The sequence below is a fragment of the Rhamphochromis sp. 'chilingali' genome, assembly GCF_963969265.1.
Source record: "Rhamphochromis sp. 'chilingali' genome assembly, chromosome: 21".
In the NCBI taxonomy this organism is placed as follows: Eukaryota; Metazoa; Chordata; class Actinopteri; order Cichliformes; family Cichlidae; genus Rhamphochromis; species Rhamphochromis sp. 'chilingali'.
Genome location: NC_137949.1, coordinates 12,639,622 through 12,650,951, shown reverse-complemented (window position 1 = coordinate 12,650,951; position 11,330 = coordinate 12,639,622). Strand labels below are relative to the sequence as shown.

At 38.0% G+C, this 11,330-nt stretch overlaps 1 protein-coding gene across 1 annotated transcript; it reads right to left on the bottom strand.

Annotated features, from left to right (window-relative positions):
- Positions 1 to 2,569: 2,569 nt before the first annotated feature.
- On the bottom strand, positions 2,570 to 9,228 carry LOC308389105 (uncharacterized protein). The gene is made up of 8 exons (XM_080870257.1): positions 9,215 to 9,228; positions 8,292 to 8,407; positions 7,277 to 7,339; positions 5,920 to 7,004; positions 5,666 to 5,787; positions 5,310 to 5,410; positions 4,891 to 4,981; positions 2,570 to 3,623 (listed from the first exon to the last, which is right to left on the bottom strand). Exons 2-8 carry the CDS (start codon positions 8,293 to 8,295, stop codon positions 3,494 to 3,496), a joined length of 1,596 nt encoding a protein of 531 aa, XP_080726383.1. The 5' UTR covers positions 8,296 to 8,407; positions 9,215 to 9,228; the 3' UTR covers positions 2,570 to 3,493.
- Positions 9,229 to 11,330: the final 2,102 nt, after the last annotated feature.

The window sequence follows — 11,330 nt, the reverse complement described above, 5'->3', positions numbered from 1 at the left end:
AAAGGAAAAGCAAAATTATAACCCCTAAAAAAAACTATTTTAAATGATGAACCAGTGCAAATTATCAAAAATGATGGAAGCAATTTTAACTACTATTATAATTTACATCTACTGGTACAAATCAGATTCTTTCTGCGGGGGGGGGGGGGGGGGGGGAGGATCTGAGGAAAGCTCCAACTGATCAACTGATGCTTAATTTTATAACTGTAAGTGTATATTCTGGATTTAAATATAATTAGAGTCCCTTTTATTGAAGCCAAATAAGCCTCCGACTGAATGCTCCTCTTATAGGGGAATTGGTCTTATGGGATGTGATACAAAGATTTTGTGTAAAGCACTCTCTGGGAGACCAGATGAATGTGTGCCTAATTTGATAATAGATGGTCAACAAGGTTTTGTTAAAACGAGACAAGGCTATAATAACATAATGTACTTTATGAGAAAAACAATAGTAAGACACTGTGCTGTTATCACTGGATCCATGCAACCATCTCTTACAGGTGCTCCACAAATATGGACTGGGTGAAACATTTCTGAAATGGATCCGGTTATTGTATACAAACCCGAAAGCACAAGTTTTAACTAATAATAAAATATCAAAACCCTTTAATCTACAGCAGTCAACCAGGTAGGGCTGCCCTCTGTCACCAATTCATTTTGTGTTCGCAATAGAACCTCTGGCCATCGCTGTGAGAGCAAATACAGGAATATCATTTATCAGGAGGAGGAGGAAGAGACCATTTAATTTCTTTATTTGCAGATAATATTATATTTTTTGACTAATCTGAAAGATAGTATCCCTAATTTAGTAACGTTGATTAAAAAAAATGGAGAATTTTCAGGATACAAAATTAAAAATTCTAAATCAGAGTTAATGTTTCTTAATGAGGAAGAAAGAAGAAGGCCTGTTGTGGCCATTTAAAACAACTAAAGCAGGCTTTAAATATTTAGGCACTAGGATCACCTCAAGCCTCAAGGACATCCCCTTGTGGGACTAATAAAGGTATATCAAAGAACCTCAAATTATGTTCCCCTTGTAGAAAAGGTCACGGAAACGCTAAACCATTGGTTAGAGTTTCCGTGCCCAACTAACATCAGCCACCAATTATTTTTGCCCAACAACACCTCCCAGCCTGGGTTGACATTGAGCAAGAATCTGTTTCAGATCTTCCCTTACACACTTTTCTACATCCTTCAGACACTAAGATGTTAAAAAAAGAATACAAAGAACCCTTTCTTGAAAAATACAATTATAATTTGGCATGCAGCACATAAACATGTGGATGATCCTCCATCGCTTTTGCAATTCACCCCTATTAGGGGAAATGAAACATTTACTCCTGGTAAAAATGGAGGATTTAAAATATGGAAAAATAAAGGAATTCAAAAAGTTAAAGACTTATATGCAGATAGCAGGTTGCTCACATTTGATCAGTTATGTAAGAAGTATTTAATAATACGCCCAAAGCACTTTTTTAAATATTTACAATTGAAAAATTATTTGTCATCAAAACTGCAAAAGATTGCTGAACTTCCACCATTAACAAAAACAGAAGAGGCATGCTTTAAGAATACAAAAGGGAAAGGTTTCCTCTCTATATATATATTATCATTTATTGATAATATATATAGATAATATATATATATCATTTATTGATGCTTTCCTCCACAGACTCAGCAGCAGATAACCTGGATGCTTGGAGACTTAAGATCCAGGAGGACGGATGAAAATGACTAGAACCAGGCTTGCTTAAAAGCACAAAAACAAACAATAAACACACACTTTAAACTCCTGCAATATAAAGGGCTCACGAGAACCTATATAACACCCGCCAAGTTCCATCATGTGTCCAATGATATTCCAGACATCTTTACTAAATGTTTAGTTGAAAAAGGAACTCTTCTCCTTTGTCTATGGGAATGTCCTAAAATCCAGGAATTTTGGAAAGATATCAAATGTCTGTCTGAAGTGTTTAAGGTAAAAATCCCTTTCAAGGGTAAACTCTGTGTACTTGGAATATATCCAAGGGAATTTAAACAACCGGAAAAAAACCGACGAAATTACTGGACTATGGACTACTTCAAGCCACAAAAGCCATTGCACTGTTGGGGGAGTATGGATGCTCCCTCCATGGGACTCTGGAAGAAGGAAATACTCTCTAGGCCTGGAAAGACTAACATATACTGCCATGGGCAAACAGTGGCACTTTGTGAATATGTGGAAGCCATATATGGATATTTTAGGGAGGTGAAGGATGTTTATGAGAAAGAAGGAAAAGAGGGGAGAACCTCGTTTACCCAAATTCCTCGTATTACTGTGAGAACTATGCTTATTTGTACATTTGAATATGATGTAGGCAGGTTTGATGTATGGATGGGTGTGTGAATGTGAGGGTGTTCAAATGTATGTTTGTATTGTAAAACACAACTTTTTAATTAAAAATATATGGGGGAAAAATACAATTAGAGTCCTGACACTGGACTGTATTTAAATTTGTCTGATTATGATTATTATATTTTTTTTTAAATAAATGGCCAAAGACGACAGTAAGAATCAGCCATGGAAAAAGAACGTTTAATGCAACAATATAACCATGTTCATAATTTTTAGTTACTGAGCAAAATCTTTAAATATTTACACCAACGCTGAGTAAATATTTCAAAGAACAGTACCTAGAAAGTGCAGATGCTTCTTTGTTACTTCGTAAGTAAAACTGACATAGTAACAAATCATCGCTACTGTAAAGTAAAAATTAAGTGCAATAAAAGACGCACAAAAACAAAAGGTCCAAAAACAAAGAGCAAAGATAGAAATTGAGTCTCATTGTTATTGGATTGGAAGTCTGTTGTCTGCTGCGTTACAACCCCAGAGAGGAGACCGATTAACAGGAACACATGTAAAACACTGGCAGCCACGAGTGCCAACCCCAGCCTCCTAGTAGATCCACCAATGGTATGCTTTTGAAAATCTTAGAGGACTTCTTTCTCTATTTGAATTTTCCAAAAGATTAAGAAAACTTCACCTCTGTCCCCGAGGTCAGTGAGATTCAACGTCACCTGAGAGTTTTAGTAAATTAACCTGTGGTATAAATTTGAAAATCCGACATCACCTCGAGTTTTCACATTCACACACTCTGGTGGTCCTGGCCGCCCACCCTCAGGGTGCTCCCATCAGGCTTTTACAGCAAAGGAGTAAAAACTAACCATATGCAGAGTAAACATGAGACAAATATGAAGTAGCAAATACCTAAAATCCAAAAATCCAAGTCAGTAATTCAAGTTTAAGACATTCTTCAGTGATTCAGACTTTCACAAAACAAAATCACTGAAAACATGCATAAGTTTTTAAATTAGGAGGAACGTGCATGCATTTGAAAGAAAAGTAAATCAAAAAGCCAGAAAGAAAACCTAAATACTCAAATATATACATATACACAAATATGTCTTGAAAGTGTAGTTTTTCCTGACGCGTCTATAAACCACAAAGCTGAGTTTACGGACACGGACTCCTTTCAAAGATCTTTGGTATCTTATCGAAGCGCTTGTGCATCAGACAGTTCTTGGCCTGCCATTCATCCAGGGTCATCAGTGCTGCTGCTGGCCCAAAGTGTCTCCAGTAATTTCTGAAAATAAGGGCAGAAGACGGCGTAACTATGAAGTTCAACATCAACAAAATGGGTGTCATGGCAGTGATTATCAGCATTCTGTTGTCTTAGGCAGGCTGCTCCCGGCGCTCCACTACATGCTGGTCTTTTAACCCTGGAGTCTTTAGTAAGTTCTTATAACACAAAATAATGATAAAAATTAAATAAAAAGAATGAATAAAATCAACAGGCAAATATGCCACACATAAATCTCATAAATAACATTAATTATTAAAAACAAGACAATAAATGTCTCCCACAGGCAATAACTGTTGCTATAAATAAGATGAGGGTAATACTTCATGACTTAATAAAGTTACTTTAAGTGCTGCTGCTTATTTCGACAGAAATTAAACCTATGAAACTTTAAACTGAGTTAACCTGGGATAAAGTACAAAAACATGAGTTTTTTGCATCACCAACTGAACACATGCAAATTCCTGCAGCAGCAGCGCTGTGTGTTTAGGCAGAAAATAGCTTTAATTAAAAACATCCGAGTATATCACACAAGTTAAATATACAGGGTTGACACTGAGGTGCCCTCTTACTGTACTTTATTTTTCCCCTCTGCAGAGGATGTGCAGATAGTACAGGTGTGCAACTACTGCAGTGTGTAGTTGCTGGAGGTTTTTAACTTTTTTTGTTCTCTGTTGTATTATTGAAGGGACTACAAAACAATACAAATTTTAATTTACAATATAAAGTGCCTTGAGATGACTGTTCTTGTGATCTGGCACTGTAAAAAATAAGTGAATTGAACTTGTGCTTTACATTGAGGGATTGTACCATGAGGCAGCCACAGGCAGGAATGATTTCCTGTGTTGTTCAGTTGTGCATTTAGGTATTCTCAGACTCTCACCAAACCTGCTCATGTGACTGGCCAGCACGTCATTGAGTGGGTTGGAGGAAGTGTCCAGCATTGTCCTCAACTTTGACTCAAAGTCTAGCTCCATCCCCACAGTTTTACTGCCCTTGCAGATCAGTTTATGGACCCTGTTGGAACCCTTCAACCTGCTGCCCCAGCATGCAAGTAAACATAACCTGCTCCTGACAAGTGTATCCATTCAGCATAATTTACTATGCTCATCCAACCAGGAAGAAAAGCCACCTTCATAACACTGAACCTGCATGAAACATCTAGTTAACCCATTAATCTTGCTTTGCATCATTCCTCAGATCTGCCAAATGATTGCTTGAAAGTGAGACTTCAACATAGTTATAAAGAACTGCAGAGAGCGCGATGTACCTGCGGGTGAGGTCAGAGGGATGCTGCCACTCGCTGCTTTTCACGCCTGCTGATACACAGCTCATCAAACTCCGGAGCTCAGTTGTGACACCTGGAGGAAACAAATGTCTTTACCCTGCATAGTTTAAGTATTTTTAGTTTGTTTCATTTGTTTGTTTTAAAATGTCTATACTACACTCCTCCACAGTACTGTAGACAGAGCTTAAAATGTAAAAAATAAGCTGTATCGTGCTGAAATTTAAAAACTGTTCTCTGGTGTTCCTTCTCAAAATCATGTTCTAATAAATCTATATAATGTGTAAATTAATGGATATTTTAAAAAGGAATGCATAACAAAACAGTAAACAGGAGAAAGGCCTGATAATTTAGATATCAGAGTGCTCCATTCTCTTTGCGCAGACACTAGGTCAGCTTCTTACCATTACTGACTCCTGGATTCTCATACATATGACTGACAACTGAATGCACATAGAGCTCCTTTTCCTGCTCCCACTGTAATTCACTGCCGAAGACCATGGATCTAAAGGAAAATAAAAACACCAAGTTCAATCTAATCATGTCAATCATGAAATTATGAAACTATAAACACAAAGCCTGCTCAGCTAAGAAAAGATACATTAAGCTGCAAGAAAAAAACAAAACAAAAAACAATAAGGCAGATACAGACAACCTTGACATCACAAAGCCATGAAAAAAAAAAAAAAAAAAAAGAAAGAAAACGTGTGAGTTACAGTAACATAGCTCCCTCTAGTGGTGGCAGTGATTACTACAATACCTCTGAGAGGCGCTCTTGCCAGGCTGAAGGGTTCTGATGGGCTTTGTCGCCTCCGTCTTTGGGACAGAAACAACACTGCTGTCCGGGGTGCTTCTGTTTGAGTTCTGTACTTTGGATTTAACCTGAGAAAAAAAAAGTCAAAAGGGCAATTTGTGTAATGTCCAAGATTTACGTAAGTGATCCCCAATATTACAGTTGATATTTATATTTAAAAAGTAATCCAGGCAAATAAGATAAAGGCTGAGGTAACATACCTGTACTTTGAGGGGAAGAGTGGCTTCATAGCTGGTTTCCACAGCAGTGTCTTCTTTCTTCAGTGTGCTTTGGACAGGCTCAGTCACATTTTCCTGCACCTCCTCCAACACCTGACAGCTCTGCTCTGCTTTCAATTTGTCCGTTTCGCTGTGGCACATAGAGGATTCAAATATTGGAGGACCGATATCCCACACCCCCTCCAATTTACAACTTTCCAAACAATTAGTGTTCACGTGCTCCAAGAGAGGTTCGCAACTACTTGGGATCAGGTTGTCTACTGTGACGGTAAGGCATCCAGAGGTTGCAGTTTGTTCATGTACCCGTGGGTCAGATGAAGTTTGGGGATGATAGTCACCCTTGGCTGAGTTAGTTGTAAGCTGTTTGGAGTTCACCAACTCGGCCTCTTTATTTTCATTGATAAACGAAAGCGATATATAGCCTTTATCCTCTTCCACGTCTTTTACACTGAGACACGTTTCCCTCTTCACCTCATCTGCTGGTTCTTCTGCCACAGTGAGTCCAGCAACGGGAAACAGCCCATCTTGAAAGATTTGGCAACTGCGACTCATGTAGCCGTCTTCATCTTCCAAAAATCTTAAAGGGCTATCGGGATTGAGACACAAGATGTCATCCACGTCACAGTCAAATGTCGGTGAAGGATTTAAAACCCTCTCATGCATCAGATCTTGTGCTTTGGTCTCTTTTTCGAGAGATCCTCCTCTTTCTGTGGAAGGCCCATATTTTGCATCTTTTGAGAGCAGCTGAGAGCTCACACTTTCTTTTATTTCACTCCCAACATCTTGCGTCTTAGCTGTCAGTTCAGGATTCAATGTGGAAAAAGGGGATGCCAATTCCTGTTTCACAGGAGTGCTGTAACATTCCACAAAACACCCCAGGTCAGGGGACAAAGCCTTTGGATCAAAGGGCTTTTTTAATGGGGTCACATAACAGTCGTCAGGACTGGATTCATGCAGTTTTCTTTTATTTGTGCTGTTGTTAATGATCTTAATCTTAAAATTAATAAATGGCTTAGAAAGCCGTCTCAACTGGTGCACATCAGCTTTTTGGTCACAACTGATGATCCCTGGACAGACAGAAAAAGGTTTCAACTGGTCAAATATGGGTGGACTGAGTCTTCTGAATATATTTGTGGGATATTTGTCATCTAGGTCTATTGGAAAAAGAACGGGAAAAGCACCATTTTCTTTTTTTTAGTCATTAAATAATTGTTCAAACAGAACTTTATATCAGATTAACATCTTTTTTTTTTCTCCTTAATGCATTAATGGGCAACACTATACAACTCTTGGAAGAATATGAACTCCTGCGTGTCAACAGCATTTCCCCAAGACTCACTGTGGATTCTTTGCGCCATGTCCTTTTCTGTGCTCGTGATGAATGTGTCCTGGATTCCTATTCCTTCAGTTTAAGGGAAGAGAAAAAATGTACGCCTCTGTGTTTACATCAAGTCAAGGGCGCATGTTGAAAAGCACAGAAAATAAAGATTACACTGTTCCATGGAAATTTCTTTCATTTTTTCCTCTTTTTTTGTAAGTTCTAGGTTTTTAGAAACTCAGCAAGTTTATTCTGTTCATCTGGATGCAGCCTTTCCAGGGGGAGAAATATTTCATCACTCATCCAAGTAACTTCCTCAGTCTCAGCTGACTGCAGGCATGTCAGTATACAGCTGTACCGTTTATAAGCTTGAGGAAACCTGCAGTCAGCTGAGACTGAAGTCGCCATTTGGATAAGTGATTAAAAGCTTTTCCCACTGAATCTGGATGATGATATTTCAGGATTTCCCAAACTGAGTTACTGAACATGCATTTAAAGTTACCAAAAAGATTCAGACTTAAGTTTTAGTTTATGAATTAGCATTTTTATTGTTTTGTTTAAAAAAAAAAAGAAAAAAAAAAGCTTTGGCTCTATGTTAATGCAGACATCATCATACTCTGCCCTGATTCATATTTAATCCATGCTTATTGAATACTGAGCAAGACACATGAAGCTCCAGTCATCCTTTGGAGAGCTTAACAAGTCCTAGCCACAAATGCCATTAGTGAGCTCTTAGATTAGTCTGTGAATGGGTGGATGACTGGATGTGTATAGAGCTTTGGAGTCCTTAGGGACTAGTAAAGCGCTATATAAATACAGGCCATTTACCATTTAGATTATTATTGAGATCATATTTTTTAAATTTATGTGCAAACAAAAAACAAAAAAATGGAAACACTATTGGTGTGGAGCAGGGGTGGGGGAACTCCAGGCCTCAAGGTTTTCAATATCACCCTGGGTCAGCAGACCTGAAGCCAATGATTTGTTCATTACTGGGCATGTGGAGAAGGTAAGACATGTTAAGGAGGTAATTTACCCATTTGAATCAGCCGTTTCGGATCAAGAACACATCTAAAACCTGCAGGACACCAGCCATTGAGGTCTGAAGTTCCCCACCCCTGGTGTAGAGGGAAAGCTCTACCAAGGCCCACACTGAGAAATCAAAGTCACATCAAATCATCTCATTCAGTCTTTTCACATACAATTTGGTCAAACCACAACTATGCAGATATTTTACTCCCCATTTGAATTGTATTAATAGCAATAATAAAAAAAAACTAGCTCTACCTTCATAAATATAACAATTACCAGTATTAATACAATAAAATCAAAACGATAACCTGCCAAAAAACAAACAAAAATAACAACGTGTGTACTCACTTGTGGCAAAGGACTTATTTTGACCCATTAAGGTAATAAGGCGCATTTACACTGAGTCAATCACTTTAAATTTAAAGACCAAATACCGAAAACGCTAAAATATTTCAACCTTAGAATATGACTGCATTACATAATAAAATTTCACACAGCGAATACCACCAACAAAATTAAATAAAACTAAATTATGACTTCTGTAAGTCTGAATCAATGATGTTTGTAGCTATCGCGGATGGCAGGCAAACATTTCTGACACTTCATGATTACTACACCTCGGGTGTATTTAAGGTAAGAGAACTTTTTTAATATTACTTAAAAATAGTTCCCATAAATAATGGTAGCTGATTTATAAAAGCTTAGTTTATTACATGGCTTAAAGCTAACATTAGCTATTAACACACTTAGCTGCCAAGTCCGCTACCCGTTCGAGCAACACCGAGACCCCAGAGCGGACGCCGAGAACCAGAGGAGCGGATGAGAGCGGTACGCTGCCCGTCTGAGAGACTCAGTAACGGGTTTTTTTTTATTTTATTTTTTTTAAAACAACTAAATTTAACGGCTTTAATATCAAACCAAACTCACCCGCTGAAGCTCTCACCTCCCGCCCTACTTCCTTCCTTCACTCCCGCGTGCAGGTGTTTAACAGGCGACAGGGAACAGTCGACCTTAATGGGTTGGCGGACTGTTCAGTTCAAACTTCCGGTTGCAAGAATTTAAACTTTCTTCAAATAACTTTAACTTTATTTATGTTTTTAAAATGTGTTAATTACTTATATTTATTTTTTGATTTAAAAACTTTAATAATGAATTAATTAATATTTTAATTACAATTATAATAATAATTAGACCTTTATTCTGTGACATTGCCAGGGGAAATTTGGGACATGTCCTTATTTAGGTTCTAGCTTGCATTTATTTTGGGGTTTGGGATTACAAAGCTTATGATACTGGAATTAATTTAGATGTACCTCTATCTACATAGTGCCCATGTACATTATGTGTACAGTTTCTTTCTAATATGACTGTTTTGCAGGTTCTGCAGCTGTGCTCCTGGTTGGACTATGTTTGACTCTCGCTGTTTAATTTTCTACCACCAAACAAAAGTATCTCACAAAACATAATGAAATGCTAAATGGATGCTAAAAGAGTCAGTCAAGCATAATTTCATCAAACAAAAGCCAAGGCCCCAAATGCAGGCCTAGAAAGCAGTCTGCAACCATCTGTCAACCACTAAGGAATAATCTGTAGTCCCTGTTAAACTGCTGGTGAGTGGTTGCTGATGGTTGATGGCAGTTGCTGTAGAAATGATTCCTAAATCAATGGTTAGTGAATGGCTGCCAGTCAATTAGTGGAAAGTCAAAGAAGTATATGAGGTGAAGATGTGAAAAGTGTTACACAATTTGGAAACTTTCCCAGCCCCCACAGAAGGACCAGGATTTTCAAACCTCAGGACAAATTCTCCGAGTCCAGAGTGTGATTTCACAGAACAGTATTGGCTGCTCTTGGAGGGAATCGTGAGCAGAAAATATAAGCGATCACTATCATCAAAATTATACTAAAAAGCAAAAAGCTTTACTTCTATTGTACTGCTGATTTACCTGCAGACAAGAAGAAAATCCATCTTTACCCATGAATAAACATTTTTCCTTTGGAAAAACTTCAAGCAGTTCAATCAGTGAATGCAGTGACATTCATCATGTCTGGTCCTCGAATCCAGCATTTTTGTGTTAACCTTCTTTAACAAAAATAAAAATCTTTTGTTTTCATACTTGTCTGCTTACTATGAGAAACTTGATATTCTTTGTGATATTCAAAGTTAAACAGCATGAATCATTTTGAGTCACTGGATTAACATCACATTACATCTTTACAGTTTGCTTTTCAGTCAGGTGTTGAGTCTGTGTTGGTGCGTGGCAGATTCAGACGTTTGATGAACAAACAGAGAGAAAGCAGCATGACCTGTGGCTGTATACTACCCACACAACATAATTGTGTGAATATAAAACCTGGAAAGTACTGATCTGCTCATGTGCGACAGACGATTACTTCCTGTTTATGCCCCACTGGTTGAGACACATCACACCCTCTTCACCTTACTTACAACAGATTTTATGCAATCACCCAATCATCACCCAGACTGATGTCTGACGTCTACACTGGGGTTACTCTATAGTTCAGTCACATTGACTCACTGTGCGAGTTAAAGAAATAAAACAAAAAACAAAACATTAAATGGCAGAATTTGTTTTTTAATTGTTAGTAACAGAAAACATTTGGTCACTATTTACTGTTTTAAAATTACAGGATCAAATTGCCAGCGAGTTTTCTGTAATTTTATGAATCTATACATTAAAGTTTAAGCCAAGAGAGTCATACATGTGGTACAGTGCAAGTACAAAGAGTTCTCCTTTGGCTTTTGTTTTTGATTAGGGTGTAAGTGTGGCAGCAAAATGTGAGCAAAAACTCACATGACTGACTTTGATGTAAGTGGTGCCCCATCTGGGAAATCAGACTGTTTCATGTGATACAAGCTGCTACTGTGCAGCACACAACTGCTGTGCATATGATGCCTGACAGGATCTATGCTAATGCACAAATCTATGGTGTGCCCTATAATGTACACAGAGAGCTTCACCTCTAAGCTGTTGTGTTTGATTATGTGTGATGAGCAGTGTGCTCGGAGCCATTGTTTACTATC